Genomic DNA, 17,099 nt, shown 5'->3' with positions numbered 1-17,099 from the left:
GGGCTGGGGTGGGGGGGGGGGGGAGGTGAGAAGAAGTCTAGATAGAAGAAGACGAAAATAAACAGGTGAAATAAAGAAAAGAAAGAAAAAAGAAAGAAGAGAAAGAGGAGACGAAGAGAAGGGAATTAAAGAAAAAAGTTCAACTCGCGTTTGCGTGTATATGTATATATATATATATATATATATATATATTAAATACTATGTAAAATCTAGTATTTGTAAGAAAACAGAAGAGAGGAGAAGATATAAAAACGAAGGAAGGAAAAAAAAGAAGAGGGGGCAACGACTCGAGAACGCGAGGAGGGAGTGGAGGGGATAATGGCAATGATAAATTCTCAGACGAACGTTGGTCGAGTTATTGTTGCGTTTAAGCGTGTATTATACGGATATACACGCGTACACGTACACGTATACAAGTACACGAAAAACACACATCCGTACACGTTCTCTATGTTTTGTAAAAAAGGAAGAGGAAGGTAAAAAGGAAAAAAAGAAGAAAAGAGAAAAGAAACAGGATATAATTCGCGATTCTAGATGGATGGGGCATAACGAAATAACCTATCCCATCGCGGATGCGACGATTAACAGAGAAGATTCTATATTTGCCGGTTTATAATGTCCATACGTGAAGTTAAACGAGAGTATTATTACCCGATCACATATTGCCTGATATTTGTCAGAGAGACCATACGATGATCGATCTTCATGGTAGTCCTTCATGGTTCCCGGGTGTTCGTTCCGTCGTTTATTCCATTGTTTCTTTATTATTATTATTATTATTATTATATCTCGTTGCTGATTTGGCAATGGACTGCCGATATTATACATGATATATATATATATAATATATATATATATTACGATCGATGATATTTGGTTCTCTGTTTGGTTATCGAAGTTTCCAAAGGGAGAGAATAAAAGAAGAAGAGAAAAAAAAAAAATAGATGAAGAATTAATTGTCGAGTCGTCCTCGATGAGCGAACAGAGCACGTTTAAGCATATTTAAATAAGAGACTAAATATGACGAGGAGTTATATACAAAAATAGTGGTCGAGTGAAAAAAAAAAGAAAAAAAAAAAAAGCGTATTTGGTGATTCGTATCACGAGTATTTTTACACTTAAAAAATTGGCGAATGTATATCTCAAGTGAAGAAGAAACGTAGGAAACGCATTCGAAATCCCCCCCGTGTAATATTATGTAAAAAAAAAAAAAAAACAACAAAAGAAAAAAAAAAGAAAATAATGTTTTTTATAAATTAACAAGTAAGAATCTTTCCTATTCCTGTTCTATATATATATATATATATATATAATATATAGGAGTTGTGTTTCGTTAAACCATAGAGAGAACTGTTAAATAAATTCCGAACGCGAGCAGACGGGGAACACGAAAACGCATGAGAAAAGTTCTTTTAAATGTACTGTGTATAATAATATGTACGCTGTGTTTGACCCTTTCTCCTTCCGAGTCATAATCGTTTTTGTATACCAATAATGGTGCAACTGCTTACCCGTCCAAGTAGCGGTTCAAGTGGCCACTTTTGGCCTAAATACAAGTCTGCGGTTGTCGTGTTACAACGTCATTACACCGTACCACTGAGATCGCGTAATTAGTAGCATTTTACAACGATTCGATATTCTTCGTGTTTTTTTTTTTTTTTTTTTTTTTTTTTTTAATATTTCATTCGTCGTGTATCTATAATGAATTTCTCTGACAAAATGAAATCGTAGCAATTTTAATTCTTCTTTTTAAAAATCTGCTCGAGAGAGGACAAGGTCAAATAACATATTACTACACGAACTTTTTTCATTGTTTTCGCGTTAATCGTCGAGGCTGGGTCTCGAAACGCGTTACAAAACACCGTTGTATTATCGTTGCTCGTATATAGTACGAGAAAGATAAATATTTTTCTCGCTCTCTCGTGCTATGGTAAACCAGAAAAAGAAGAAGAGGGGAAAAAAATATGTTCAAAAATATTATCGTTATTAACTCGAAAACGAATTAACAAAATCTACTGCCCCTGGCCATCGAATTAGGACCATATTTGATGAATTTTTTTACAATTATTTACAATTGTTTTTGACTGCTCGAATTGTACACGAATAGAAATTTATCAGTTACCCTACCGCCTCTCGAACCTCTCCTTACCCCATCGTTAATAATTACCCCAAAGATAACTTCTTAGGGTGTTATAAATATCTTCCAATCACTTCGAAACATTTTCAAACATTTGCATCCGTCGAGTGAATCGAGAAAGTAATTTCGAGCAAGTTGAGCAAACTTTAAATTAAAAGAAGAAAAAAGTACCAGTTCTTTTTCCTTTCCTTTCTGATCGATGTTTAAGAAGAAAAAAAGTACTTCGTTGCGTGCATTAGAAATTTTGTTAAATTAAAGGAAAGAAAGAAAAAACGTTGCAATAAACAAAATAAAAGAATCAATTGCGTATAAAATATTCCAACAATTGATTGATAAATTTTTTTACTATCTCTAAAATTCCTTCTTTCGATTTGTTATTGGAAAAATACAATCGGAAAATTAATTAACAAGATACGGTCCTAATTCAATGAGCAGAGGTTATTTATTATATCCTCCGTCTCTCCTCTCTAATCACGCTTTCCACATTTTTCCACATTCTTACGATCGTTAATTTGACCAACTGCGAAACTCTGCGTTCTGTTATTGTATCTCTGTACACTATACCAAACAGTATTAAAAAAAGAGTCGGATCGGTTGTGATCGAAATTAACGAAAATTTACACCCGGAAGCCAGGACTATCCCGTAGGAAACAAGTCGAGAGCAAGAACCAAGAGAACCACGTTTTTAGTCTCGGATCAATGGAAACTGAGAAACAAATGTAGCAGACGATTGTCCTACTCGTCCTCTTTCCTCTTTATTTTTATTTATTTATTTTTCTCACATAGGATAGGAGGCAAAAAGTATTTCGATCGTCTCGCATGGAACAGATTTAATTTGAGAAAGCTCGGTTCATCGCCCCGTCGTATGGCGATCGCTCTTTCGAATCGGCGTTCCGTTCGATTAAACGTTTTGTTCCGTCTCTATTGCGCCTCGTTTGGTTCGTTAGGTATAGTAGCGTAGTGGTTCTGTTGGATTCTCGTGTTTCATCTATATTTATTTATTTATTTATTTATTAAACGGATGCGTTCGATTTTAGCGACGAATCGCCAAATTTTCTATTGCTCGCTTTTTCCTTTCTTTTTCTTTTTTTTTTTTTTAAACGAGAATGCGAATGGAAACGAATGTAAATGTAAAATTGGGAGGAAGTGCTTTGTCGAATAATTTTAAGGATATATTGTAAAATATTATGGATAAAGTGCGTTTTAATAATTCTGAAAGAGAGAAAAAAAAAATGTAAGATATGCGAGTTTTGAGTAATTTTATTAAAAAAAAAAAAAAAAAAAAAAAAAAAAAAAAAAAAAAAAAAACAAACAAACCAAAGAAAAGAGAGAGAAAAAAAAAAAGCAACAGAACCCTCCGACAGAATTAGCAGTTCAAGAGAAACCTGAGTAGAAAGATTGACGCAGAGCGAGGCATTCATTATTGGCAAACAAAGAAGAAATGGAAGAGAAGGTATTAATAACCATATTTCTTTAAAAGATTTATAGCTCTATTTCTTATTTGTGAAATTAATCATTTTCGATCATTGCTTAACCCTCTATTGACTCAGAGTTTTTTTTTTTCACAAAAAGAAAATTGTAGATTATGTGCAATGCAATTAAATTACTTTAATTGATCTCTACTTGAATCGGCCAAATTTTTGATTTTAAAGATTCAGAAGGAAAAATATAGATTCGTAAAGAAAAACTTTGACGAACTTAACTTGACAAGTTCTGTTTTTTTATAATTGTAAACATTATAATTCGATACTTTTTAAACTTTTAAGCAAATGAAAATTATCGGTTCTTTGTCTAATTAAATATTCAATAAATATTATTTCTTTATACACATATATTATTTGTTATAACGTACATTATATCTATATATATATATTATATGTAAATAATAAACATTATTATATATTTTACTTTATTATTATTATTTACAACCTTTAAATGATATTTGGCGCATATTTTTGGATTATTGCCAATAATCATTTATTTATCCTGCTGGATCACGTAGAGACCAATTAAGATAAAGCCTCTATAATTATAATTTTTTGATTCATTTTAATAGGATGATGCAGTAAAAGTCGTTTCTGAATTGCATTGTAGAGGGTTAAGAAGATAGCAATTTTTTTATTATTCTGTTTCATATTATTGCCATTTACAAGATAAACATCTGAACACATTTCAATCCCTTGCAATGCAAAAGTAACTGCAAAAGATTTTTTATATCTAATGATAAAAATAAGTAAAAAAAGAAAAAACTACGGAATTGTTATTTTTCTGAAATTCTTACAGAAAAATTCTTAAAAAATAATAATGTTTAAAAAAATTCTAACAGTAATACAATTCTAAGTTTGATACAATTCTAAGTTTCAAAGATTGATTCTTATAAGCGCTATATATATATATATATATTTACAATTTAATGTATCAATATCTTTAACGCTTTTCTAGAAATTCCTATTCCGAAACTCGGTTGAAAAATTAAATTTAAACGGAGACAAAGTAAACAAGAATTAAAATAAAATTTAAGAGATAATTTTAAATATTAATAATAAATTTTCATTGACGTTATATCGATATTTTTCCCTTCTGTTTTCTATACTAACACAAGTCATTTTCAAGATTTAAAATAAAGAAATTAAAATAAAGATAACAAAATTATAATGTAAATTAAAATTCTTATAAAAAAAGAAAATAATCTTGAATATTAATAAGATTTGTAAATAAATAAATATAATATGATATCATTACGACGTATTTAAAGATTAAAAATAAAACGCTATTAATATTCGTGATACTTCCCTTTGGAGAACTCGATGCACCTTGCGAAAAAAAAATCAAATTCCCGCGCGCCGAAAGCTCCCTCCACTGCGCCTGCGCGGCGCTCCGTGTAATGACCGCCAGGTGGTACAATGATACGCGCGTGCAGGTGAATTTTGCCCGGTCGAATTAATAGACATCCGACACGAAATGTTTCTATAAATAAATCCTGATGTCCGCGACGATATTGCGTAGATGAGCCAGAGAGGGTACAGAGTCACCTAGAAGTCGCTGCACTGCTGTAAGAAAACCATCTTTCCTCTTTCTCTCTCTCTCTCTCTCTCTCTCTCTCTCTCTCTCTCTCTTTCTTTCTCCTGTTCACGGTTTCTTCCTCTTTCTATTCCTTTCTTCGCGCGACACACGCGTGTGGTGACAATTATGTCGCGCAACGCCAGCATATCGACGTTCGTGTAACTTAGCATTAAGAGCAAAAGAGCAAGAGAGAACTCGCGAAAGGAAAAACGAAGAAAGGCACGCATAAAAGAACGAAAAACGGTGTGTTCAAACCGGAGGAGGAAAGGGCGCGATCGTGAATAGACCAGACGCGCCACCACATCATCAGGTAGGCAGAGAGGAAGAGGAGACTGGAGGTGGACAAGTGGAATCGAAGGGGGTGGGGATGGAGCCGGAGCAACGTGGACGCACCTCGCGAGCGTCGTCGACGTCGAGCCTCGGCCGCGAGGTCCGTTGTGGCTGTCAGTACTACCAGAGCGACTCGCTTCTGCCGGAACGACGTGCTCTCCTCGGTAGACCGCCGTCCAGGACGATGCAGCAGCCACCTGCGGTCCGCTGCAGGTCAGTAACAAGTCAACGAGATAACACGCGATTTTATCGTAGACGAGCTTTATAGACTTGTAACTGTGGCTATTCGAAACACTCGTCGAAACTTCGTCCGTAGAATTGTCAATAGTTCTATATACGGATTCTATATCCATTTTGTTTCCGTATATACGTATATATGTGTAATACGTGTATATGTAGTTGAATCACATCTAATCTTACGTTAATATGTGCACGAAATAACCAAGCAACCCGTTTAGAAACCCTGCTTTGGACCAAATGCCAAAGATTCGGTATCCAGGCCAGTTCATTCCTTTTCCAGTTACGAATGAATATCCCTTCCGATAGGCATCCGTACACGCACAAGGAGAGTAGACGGTGTTGTATAGGTTATGCGTCTCGACTATGCTCGCGTACCGCCACAGCTATTTAAGGTTCGCCCGGCTGGCTATACATAGAATCCTCGGTCAGCTCGGTTCCGCGTCCAAACTCCTCTCGCATCCCTCTATCTATCTTTCTTGATTTATGTCTGTGAGTTTTCCCGTGTGTACGGAGACGATCATAAATGTACGTTTACGAGATTATGAAATGTATGATTTATATATGTATATCATCGCAATTATGAATGCGTATAATTGCAGATGTTTATCACGTATAAATTCAATATTTGTATAAATGTACATGATTGAAATACACATTTTTATCTCTAAATCAGTTGATAATTAGCACATTGGCAACAGGCATAAATTAATGTTACGATTATAAAATAAAATTGATACTTGTCAGTCGAAAATTAAACTTAATTATTTTTTTGACTTAATTATACGTATGCAAAGTGTATATATAAATAATTATTTATATCTGTATGCATAGAATAATTTCAGAAAAAGAATAGGGAGGCAGGAGAAGGAAAAATGATTGCTACGAGCGAACAGCTATTCTAACCTCAAAATTCGAATTTAAATTTGATGCAATTAAGTGGACATCGAGTTATTGTATCGCGATAATGGGAGTATTACTATCGATGATCGCTTCGCGGAAACTCTCGACCATTCAAAATAGAAATAGCTTGAGATTTTGTATCGAGGATTCTTATAGATAACCTATATAGATTATTTTACATAGTCGAGCGTATCGTTACGTTAGCTTTATAGAAACAGAGAATTATTAAATTATTAAATTTAAATATATTTTTTATGCAAGAAGATTATGCAAATATTCAATTTAAATGAAAAAGAATTTCATAAATTCAATATTCGATTTTATAAATATATTATTTATAAATTATTACGAAACGTAATTAAAAGAATATCGAAATTGAATATTTGAAAATTAAAGAAAGAAATACTACATAATAAATAATAATTTTATTAAAATAATTCATTATTAAAATTAATCGAGTTTATCGTTGTAACAGTATTCCTGCCGTTTTTGGAGAAGCACAGCGTAGAACAAAGGAGGAATAAACAAATATCTTCCTTCGACATTGACCCCTCCCGAACCTGAACAAACCGTCTTCAAATTAACCTCGTGATCTATGAACATTCTGCTTCAACGCTGGAAACATAATATCTGCCCGATCAGTGCCTACTATTTCCACTGTGACGTCCGCTTCCAGTGAAACGAACACGGATTGACCAGCCTTCGTTCCCTGGCATTTGCTCAATAACAAGACTGATTTTGAAACTAACAGTATTCACGCTAAATGGTACAAATACATCAACGCTCAAGACAAAACAGTAACAATTTATTTAACACAATAATCTAGTTGGTAAGTGCATTTTTTTTGCATTAACGCTCAAGTAATTAACATTCAACGAAACATCGATTCGAATGAATTCGAACATAACCTATCGCACGCTCCAAAAACCAATACGATCGATCGAGCTCAAACTGCCACGAGTTTTATCAATATACGAAAACAACACAACCGCACAAATTAATGAAACTCACTCATCGTGTGTTGAACAAACGAGAAAAATTTTCGAAGAAGAAATTAACCAAAAAAGAAAAAGGAACCAAAAACTAACAAAAACTGTATAATCGAGAAAACCGTAATATCCGAGCCACCGATTTTTTACTCAAAGACTAATCAAAAAAAAAAAAAAGAAAAGAGAGAGAGGGGGGCAAGAATGCCGATTAGAGCAAGAAGAAAACGAGTAACTTTTCGTAACAGCGAGCACGAGTACGAACCGATCGCACCGCCCTCGTCGTCGCCGAAGCCGGCGGCGGCGCCTGTCGTGCGAATCACCGACACGGATGTGGTGCCCGTCGCTGACAGCGACGACAGCATCGACGACCGGGCACGGCTGCCTCCGGAGCTGACACGGGCCGGCGATGTCGTCCTTCCGCTGGACGGCAAAATCGAGGACACCGCGATGGAGGCTCGCGAGCTCGTCGAGACTGGCGACACCTCCGAGGAGCTGGAGACCCCGCAGCAGTTGCAAGAACGTCTCGAGGAGCGTTTCTTGAACGCCGCTACCCCGGCCACCGACTCCAGGACCGATGGCGAGGTCAACACCAGTCAAGTAAATATTTACTTTTATTATGTAAATCATCTTTTCTCTTCTTCTTCTTTTTTGTCACAATAGAAATTGAATCAAATTATTCGTTGTTTGAATTTACAATCTTAATGTTAATTTATTATTCAATTCATATTAATTTTGCATCGTTTTAGTATATAATTCAGTTGTCTATAGAGTGTAATTGAGGATTGGATTATTTACTAGTAGCTAAAATTATGGAAACAAGATATCAGATGCAGCTCTCTCCCTCTCGTGACGAATACTGATGACGCACTGGCGGTAGGTCACCAGAACTGGAAGACTCGAATAGTTTCTGAATACCTCGTACGAACAAGAGTGAGTCAGTAGGACGTGGAAATTATTTGCGCCGTGATGAATCCATTTCTAAATATTACAGAATTAAAAATATCGCGCTGAGATGAATTGGTTCTTCGATTTAAAAAATTTCCTCTTGAACGGCGGATTAATCGATTGATCAAAGTAATAATCGTGTTAAAAAATCGAAAACCGAATTTTCTTTTTTTTTTTTTCGAGAGAAGGAACCAACTCCATCGAGACGAGAAATCTTGCAAAAAGAATACGTCTCGAGAAATGTCGCGCGAGCCGTTCACCCGTTTATTGCCCATCACGGCCTATATTTAGCGAAACACGCGTATAAAAAGCATTAGAGCCAACGTGTCACTGTCCGAGCAGCATTGTGCAATCGCGTCGTAAACGTTCCAGAAAACACGGATGTCCCCCATCAATTGCACAATCCTTCTTCATCGTCTTCTGTGCGTAACCCTGCGAGAAGGAAAATATCTACTTTATCGACTTGTATCCTTCTTGTATTCTTCATTAAATTATTCCTTTTACGTGTGATTCAAATGAAGCATAGATCGTAAATCAAGACAAGTTAATTTGAAACGCGGATGACCTAGATGAAACTTCGATCTCATCATCGATTTATGCTCGATTACGTAACACGTGACACGGCCATTGGTTCGCTCTGAAAAATGATAATTGACGGATAAGTATGCAACAATCTATTTTGAGGCACGTTCCACGATCGTCGGTAGCGCTGTTTCTGGCTCATTAAACAACGGTTCGGTTAATCGAGTCAATCGTATTCCGTTGGAAATTAAATAATTTCTTTAAACGGATACGTATATCCGCTCAATAATCTTAAATTTAATCTGATTGAACAAAATCACGTATCCAATTATACCTTTTCCTCCTCCTCCTCCTTCTCATCCTATTTTCATTCTCGCTTATATTTCTATCTTCTAATTTCAATCTTCTATCTCTCTTTCTCTCGATCGTTTCACTGACCTTTCAACGTTCGAAAAAGGAACTGTCAGAGTTTCCGTCCAACAAGATATAATCGACGTATCTCGTGACGACGCTCGATCAACTGCATCCACACGCTGCATTCCATTCTGAAAAAAGAAACGAGAGAAGAAGAGATCAATAAACCAATGATTCATCCACGTGATCATAATTTGTGATTTTATTTTCAGGTAGACTCGTCGGCATTGGAGGAGCTTCCCCTCCGCCGGGGCGCCCGTGGCCTGCCCCAAAAGCTGAAAACGCAGGCGGGCAAGCTACGTTCCCGCCTGAGAAACATCCAACGGCCAACGTTCGCGTTCCCCGAGCGACACAAGCAAGAGAAGGGGGGGAGCGCGAGATCGGACAGATCGTCGAGGGCGGAGAAGAGGCCAAGTCGCATGGACAGGATACGATCCTCGTTCTCGGAGAGGCCGAAATTCATGAATCTGCCTAGCCGTCCGAGGCTCTCGTTGCCGGACAGATCGAAATTCCACTTGCCCGAGCGGCCGAGGTTCAATCTCCCTGAGAAGGCGAGGCTCCATCTGCCCGACAGAGCGAGGTTCAACATCAAGCGGCCCAACATACGCTTCCCGAGCGCCCTCACTCGCAAGAGATCCCCCCCCGCGCACGAGCAACGCTCCACCGAGTCGACCATCGGCTCGCGAAAGAACATCTTCGACTTTTCCGCGTATCCGAGAATATTCGACAAGAAATCGAGAAACAAAGGCGAGTACGCCACTTCCACTCCGAAAGAGTCGAGGGCGCAGTCGGCAGAGAGCGCCACGTTCCCGCGAGTGCGCAAAAAGAGCGACGGGTTGAGATGGGCGCGAAGGTTCGAGAAGACGGCGAGCTACGAGCAACGCTCGAGCGAAGAAACCGCGGCGGAGAGATCGCAACCGTGGCGATACCCCTCCATGGAGGAGCCTAGATTGTCGATGAGCGAGGGGGGGGCGGTGGCCATACCGTGGGAGGAGAGGGGGAAGCGGGACGAGGAGTTTCAATACATGGATTACGAGCAAGAAACGTCCCCGGAGACGTCGGATCGCCAGACGCCGCATCTTCCTACGTCGGATGCTTCGAGAACGGAGGAGGAATACACGGGCGAGGATAAATTGCATCAGCGTGGAGAAGAGGAAGAGGAAGAGGAAGAAAAGGAGGAGGAGGAGGAGGATGTGGAAAAAGGGGAGTGGAAACCGGAGAAGGAGATGCGCAGAGAGGAATTCAGACCCGTTCCAAGATCCAGATCCTTAGAGGAGGTGCTGCACACCAGGGAGGAGGCAAGATACGAAGAAACATTCGCAGCCGTGGATCCGAGGAGATACGGGGTGCACAAGACCCCGTCGGAGGAGGAGGAATACGAGGAAGAGATGGACGAGGACGAGGAGCCCGAACCGTTGTCCATTCAATCCGACAGGGAGCAGCAGCACTCGAGCAGCAGCTCGTGCGAACGACGACGCCACGGAGTGATCGAGGAGATCGATTCCGACGAATTCTTTCTACGGGAAAGCGGGCTCAGCCAGGACGACACGAATTTCGGGAAATACTTGACGGGCGAGATCAGAGACGCTTTGAGGCCGGAGAGAAATGTTTTGGCCGACGAGGAAATGGTGCCTATCCCACCGAGGCGCCCCGCGAGGAACAGATCCCTAAGAAAGGAAAAAGAACGTTCGACGGAGTCGTACGATGTTACGCCACCTATCAGGCCAAACAGGGCTCGTCGAAGCGAATCTACGGACGAGCAGATGTTCCGCGATCGAACCAGAAGCGATTCCAGGCACAGAGTGGTCTATCAGACGGAGGGAGAGCCGGCCCAGCTTCCCGTGGAGCCGTTGGACGACATCGTGGTGGTGAAGCCCGTACGCAGAAAGTCGAGGTCCTTGCAGCGTAGCCAATCGCAACTCGCGGCGGATACTTCTCGGCCGCCATCGCCGACACCTCCTGTGGCGCCCTCTCGTAGGAAACGGTCGCGCAAAGAACCCGAGCGGAGGAACGGCGAACTAGTAGAGCCTGCGATTTGCAACGGACATGCCGAGTGGGCCGGCGATCACGTTCCCGGGAAATCTGTCTCATCGTCGCTGTCTAAGATGTACAGCGTTCGATTGGACGAACAAGAGGAGGTGTACACGGCTGAAGAAATCATGGCAACGAGCGAGGAGAATATTCGGAAATTGGCGACGAGGCTTGGAGAGGAAGAGTACATGGAACCGGCCCCGGTCCCGCCGAAGAGAAGGTCCAGATCCAGGGCTACCTCGGTCGCTTTGGACGAGGATAGGACGTCCCATGGCGCGGAATCGTTGCCAGAAGCCGGTTACGCGGAGGAGGATATTCCGCGGGACGACGTAGAGTCGTTTGAAAGGGAGTTAACGGGTTACGCCGTTATAGAGAAACGGGAGAAACCACCGAGACCGCCGCCACCAAGGAGAAAAAGGGACAAGTTTGCCACTGCTCCTAGATCGAACCCACCTAAACGTCCCCAAAGGGCGTACAGTACGCTTGGCCCAGCCAGATCTGACGAAAATAATATACTATTTGCGGACGATACGTACGACGTGACGTTGCAAGCGACCGAGTCGACTCGTTACATAGAAATCGACTCTGACGATGGAGAGCACAAAGATCTGCGTAGCAGCGAGGTTTTGAGCAAGATGCAGGGACGACCGTTGCCAGCGCCGCCTAGGCCGCCCAGATCCAAAAAGGACAAATCGATGGAACTATCCACTCGTGAACTGAGAGAGGAAATCGCCATGGAAACAACCACTGCCACACAAACCGATCCTTTGCCCGATGACGTGGTGATAGAAGAGGAAGTGACGCAAGCGAAATTGGTCGTAGCGCCATCTATCTCCGGCTCGCAGATCATGGTCTCCACGGAGAGAATACCAAGCCCGTCGAGCATGGGCACACCGCCCGTCCCTCCCCTGCCAATGTCGCAGAGACTGCGTAAAGATGAAGAAGAAACGGGGCCGGCTTACGATACCGTTTCGTTAAAATCTCCATCGCCGTCCAAAGAGATTCAAGCTCTCGAGGATAGACATTTATCCGCGCCACATTTGGGTGAGCCAATCCGCGAGCAGGAACCGCATCTAAAATCTATTCGATCTGCCCTGTTTTCAGACGAGCCTGTGAGGATCTCCAACTTGGAAGTCGGGGACCTAAGAGTGGATCGTCTTAGCGTTTCTCAAATCGAGGCTAGCAAGATCGTTGCATCCGAAGTGGACGCGTTGATCGTTACCGCATCCGAATTGAAGAACATAGAGGGCAGTATGGGGGAAAGTCTATCTCCTTCCATTATTAGGGAGTTGATGGCCATCAGAAGCCATTTGGAGACCGTGACCGCCTTCAGAATACAAGGTCAGAGAGAAGAGAGCAAAGCGATCGAACAGGCGGAACAGAAGACAGCAGACATTCCTGTTGCAGAGGGGCAAAGCGTGGAACGGAAACTAGACGAAGAGACGATTGTTCGAGAAATTGGCGAAGGAGAGGAGAAACCAAAGAGCGAGGATCAAAAGGTTGTTAAAAGAGAAGTAATCCAGATAAAGGATATACCAAGTACACGCACACTATCAGTCGCGCAAGTAGAGAACAAAGAGTCGATACACGCACTAACAATCTCGCAAGTAGAATCGAGCGACAAAAATATTCCTAGTACACAATCATTTTCTGACGTTCGAAACATTCAAGATAAGTCCTTACGAATTTTAGATACAGAAAGACCTGTTTCATTGAGCACGGGCACAGCTAAGGAATTCAACATAAAAGAATCCCACGTTTCGCGTCCTCCCTTTGTAACAACCACCCTGGAAGAGAGCACCGAGCTGAGATTATCTTCGGATCGTGTGTTCGAAGCTAACAATGAACCAGTTGATCCAACCTTTGACTGGAAGCCGCCAGAATTCCGCGAATTTTCCACGTTTCGAGAGAGGAAAGACGAGGAAACATCGAGCGAGATTAGCGAAAAAAAGACTCGAAAATCGAGGTCCAGATCGCCGTCCCCTATAAATATCTCTCGAACACGGCAGACCGCTTCCCCGGTTCGATCGTTACCACCGGTCATCTCGGTAACACCGGACACACCAGACAGTGTCACGAGTCGCGGCACTAGCAGCGAAATACAGCCGCAACGTGCTGTAATCTCTTACACGTCGTTCACGGATCAGTCGGACAGAGAAAGCCAAAGAGAATCATCTCATTCGCCCTCTTGCTTTGCGTTAGAAGGAACTCATCTCATCGCATTTCCAGCATCGCAAATTCCTTCACAGTTTTTCTCTTTGGCCAGCCATCGTACCGATACCGAACCAAGTATTACAGATAGTACGAGACAATTGATCAGGGTACTTCGATTAGCTGGTTTAAGAGCAATGAGGCATTTTGTGAATTATATGGCATCCATGGTAGGCAATGAAGAGTCACGGGAAAAGATCAGAGAAGTGGAATTAACGTTGTGCGCGTTATTGCTTTTGGTCGCAGGTTTATTGATATTTTATTTCAGCAATCCTCGAACGATAACGCATCATCACCATTGGGACTATTTTAATCCGCCAAAATAACATAGTAAAATTGATGAAAATTCTACCAATGAAATTCATGCTATTATTTTCATTTCTATTGACCGCCATTATAAAATAGTTTTATATACACATAACGGACATTCTATTTTTACAAACGAAAAATAATAAGAGAATAGACCTAATACTCGTAGTAAAAGAATGAAAATTTAGTCAGATAGTTGAGTAATTAGGTTTATCTCTGATAATCAAATGTTAAATGTTTGTTACATTTTGAATAAACGTGTATGAGTTATATCTAATTGTTTTACAATTGTTTGAACAATTTGAACATGCCAAAAATTATATTGACTGATAGGTGTGAAGGAAATGATACGTAATTTATTATAAAAATACTTGTATTTAATTGCTAAATAATGAATATGTATAAAAACAACATATATACATACATCTATATATATTTCAATTACAGATATCTATTATCAACACAAATGTTACAATTATTTTTTTATTGATAAAAATCCTTTCGTAGAAAAGATCAAATTCAAAATGTCATCTAAAAATTACTAATTGATAAAGAATAATAAGTAATTGAGAAAAATTAAAATAGAATAACGTGTTTTTATATCTTGTTTGCCTATTCGTATAATCGTGTACTCGTATATTCGTATTAACTAAATACGAATGTATGTATAATAATCAGCAACATCAGTTATAACAGTTAAGATACATTTGAAAAAAATATTTTTTGATATCTTGCAAATATTAAAGACTATGTACAATTCTATTTTTAAAAATTTTCTGATTGTTAAAACTTTATAATAACAACGTATAACATAAGATAAATTAAAAAATATTATATTCACATAAAAAGATCTTCTTCATACACTTTTAAATCTCTCCTATCTTTATGTGCACTTTTTTGAGAATAATTTGCTGCAATCGGCGACCACATAGAACTAGATGTAGCATCGGTCATAGATTCTATTATAGGCTGTCTTCGTGCTAATGATACTTTTAATTGAATAGAAGATACCATACTACCATCCATTTCACTAATTGCTCTTTCAGCAGCTTCTGTTTTATCAAATGTGACAAATCCACGACTAAAATTTTGAATATTAATGATAAGATTAGACTTTTCAAATAAAAGTAAATTGAATAAATATTTGAAACTAATTCTAATTACTTTTTTTCTGCTTCCATTGAAATATTTATAATATTTCCAAATGTTTGAAAATGTTTCTTCAAAAAATCTTCTGATATCTTATAACCACATACAAATATTGTATTTCCAGCTCTTGGCTTTATTTCTTGTTTAGATGGTGATTGTATATCTCTACTAGTTCGATCTTCTGTATCTTGAGCACTCACAAAACTATCGTATAAATCTTTAACTCTTGGTCTTACTGTTTCTGGTTCTTCTTCTTCCATTTGTGTGGCTGAGAATGGTTGATAAGAACTTACTGTTTTTTCTGTACTGTTTAATTTTCTTACTAATCCACGCGGTCTTTTAAAAGATTGTTCTGGTCGTTTGGGAGTTTTTGGAGCTGTAATTACTCCAGATTTTATCAACTTTTTGGCAACTTCCCTAGCATCTCTAGCCTCTGTAGGCCGTTTTGGCGTTTGTGGTACACGTTCAGTTTCTTGTTTTGGAGCTTTCAAATCTTGTAGTGCTTTTTTCTTTTAAAAATTAATATAAAAAATATAAAATTAAAAAAAGTAAACTAAAAAATAATCTAAAAATGGCAATAACATTCTATCGTAAAATATTTTATTTATTAAAAATTTTAAATAAGAATTTATACATAAATAGTATTTAATCTAATTATGTAACTGTATATGAATAAATAAATTCGTAGTATATTAAAAAATTACAATATTTATTATAATAAAATATAAACATAACCTATTATATACCTTTCTTTTAAGCTTATTATATTTCGCTTGTAGCATCAATTCTTCTTCTGTTAAATTTGATGGAAAATGTAAGTATACCATATTTTGCATGTAATAGAAAGAAATATAAATTTCTTCTTATTCACACAAAATTATTAATATAATACCCGAAGTCAATGTTTATGTTTTACTTTCTTATTTAATATATATATTTAATATAATATATATATATATATATATATACATCAAAAAAATTTAGTCACATGGTTGGCAAACATGATGATACAGACAATAATAGCAAAAGACAGAGATACGCTAAAAGTACTAAAAAATCAGCGTCATTTCTAGAGTGTAGAGTCAAATAAAACACAAATATAAATAAGAAAAGCAAAAGAAAAAATATATAGAAAAAAAATTAAAATACTGAAATCAATTCTTCTTTAAAATGCTGCAAATGAAACTTATAAAGAAAGAATAGAAAATAGTAAGAGAAAGATAGAGATGTACAAAGAATTAGCCATTAATACCATCTTTTGAAAACCAAAGATATTTATTCAGAAAAATATCTTTTTAGAAGCATTCAAAGATGGCTCTAATGACCAATTCTTAGTTTATCTCTATCCTTCTTTTATTATTTTCTGTTTTTATGCGTTTCATTTGCAACACTCTAAAGATGGCATTGATTTCGCTATTTTTTCTTATTTCTGTCCTTTTTTGTTCTTTTTATTTATTCTATACTTGCTCACATCACGTGATCACAGATGAGGTAGGAATGTCAATTGAACATATTTTTATAATTTTTTTTTTAAAAATCTATTTTAATATTTAATGTAAAAATATAGATATTACGTCGATTTTACAATGTATCTCAATAATCTTGAATATATATCCTAATATATATGTTTTTTTTTATGTAAAGCATTGCTGTGAATAGCGGTGAAATATAAATGAAATCCAACAAAATTCAGTCAACAAAAAGAATAAAAAAAAATTTTAGAAACATTCGAAAAACAATACTATTAAAGATTGATTTTTAATTTTAATTATGATTATTCTGAATTAAATCATTAATATTAATAATCTTTATTTTAATAATTAAAATAATTAAACATTAGTTCTCTCGAAATATAGAAA

The 17,099-nt window shown here is 38.1% G+C and overlaps 2 protein-coding genes across 5 annotated transcripts; one reads left to right on the top strand and one right to left on the bottom strand.

Annotated features, from left to right (window-relative positions):
• Positions 1 to 5,073: 5,073 nt before the first annotated feature.
• LOC100577498 (actin cytoskeleton-regulatory complex protein PAN1) lies at positions 5,074 to 14,368 on the top strand. Of its 4 annotated transcripts, none has more exons than XM_006569441.3 (4): positions 5,210 to 5,743; positions 7,905 to 8,256; positions 9,753 to 13,070; positions 13,264 to 13,429. In XM_006569441.3, exons 1-4 carry the CDS (start codon positions 5,568 to 5,570, stop codon positions 13,285 to 13,287), a joined length of 3,870 nt encoding a protein of 1,289 aa, XP_006569504.2. In that variant the 5' UTR covers positions 5,210 to 5,567; the 3' UTR covers positions 13,288 to 13,429. The 4 variants fall into 4 exon arrangements, with proteins under 4 accessions (XP_016768586.2, XP_006569504.2, XP_003251389.3 ...); XM_003251341.4 differs by having other exon boundaries at positions 5,211 to 5,743; positions 9,753 to 12,615; positions 12,676 to 14,368; XM_016913097.2 differs by lacking the exon at positions 5,210 to 5,743 and adding an exon at positions 5,074 to 5,189 and having other exon boundaries at positions 9,753 to 14,368.
• A 140-nt stretch (positions 14,369 to 14,508) lies between these two features.
• LOC411195 (negative elongation factor E) lies at positions 14,509 to 16,180 on the bottom strand. The gene is made up of 3 exons (XM_394669.6): positions 15,987 to 16,180; positions 15,256 to 15,749; positions 14,509 to 15,172 (listed from the first exon to the last, which is right to left on the bottom strand). The coding sequence occupies exons 1-3, from the start codon at positions 16,074 to 16,076 to the stop codon at positions 14,929 to 14,931; spliced, it is 828 nt and encodes a 275-aa protein (XP_394669.2). The 5' UTR covers positions 16,077 to 16,180; the 3' UTR covers positions 14,509 to 14,928.
• Between the last annotated feature and the right edge of the window lie 919 nt (positions 16,181 to 17,099).

The sequence above is a fragment of the Apis mellifera genome, linkage group LG7 (genome assembly GCF_003254395.2).
Source record: "Apis mellifera strain DH4 linkage group LG7, Amel_HAv3.1, whole genome shotgun sequence".
NCBI classification, from domain to species: Eukaryota; Metazoa; Arthropoda; class Insecta; order Hymenoptera; family Apidae; genus Apis; species Apis mellifera.
Note: the sequence above shows the minus strand (reverse complement) of the source record. Positions and strands in the feature narration are given on the sequence as shown.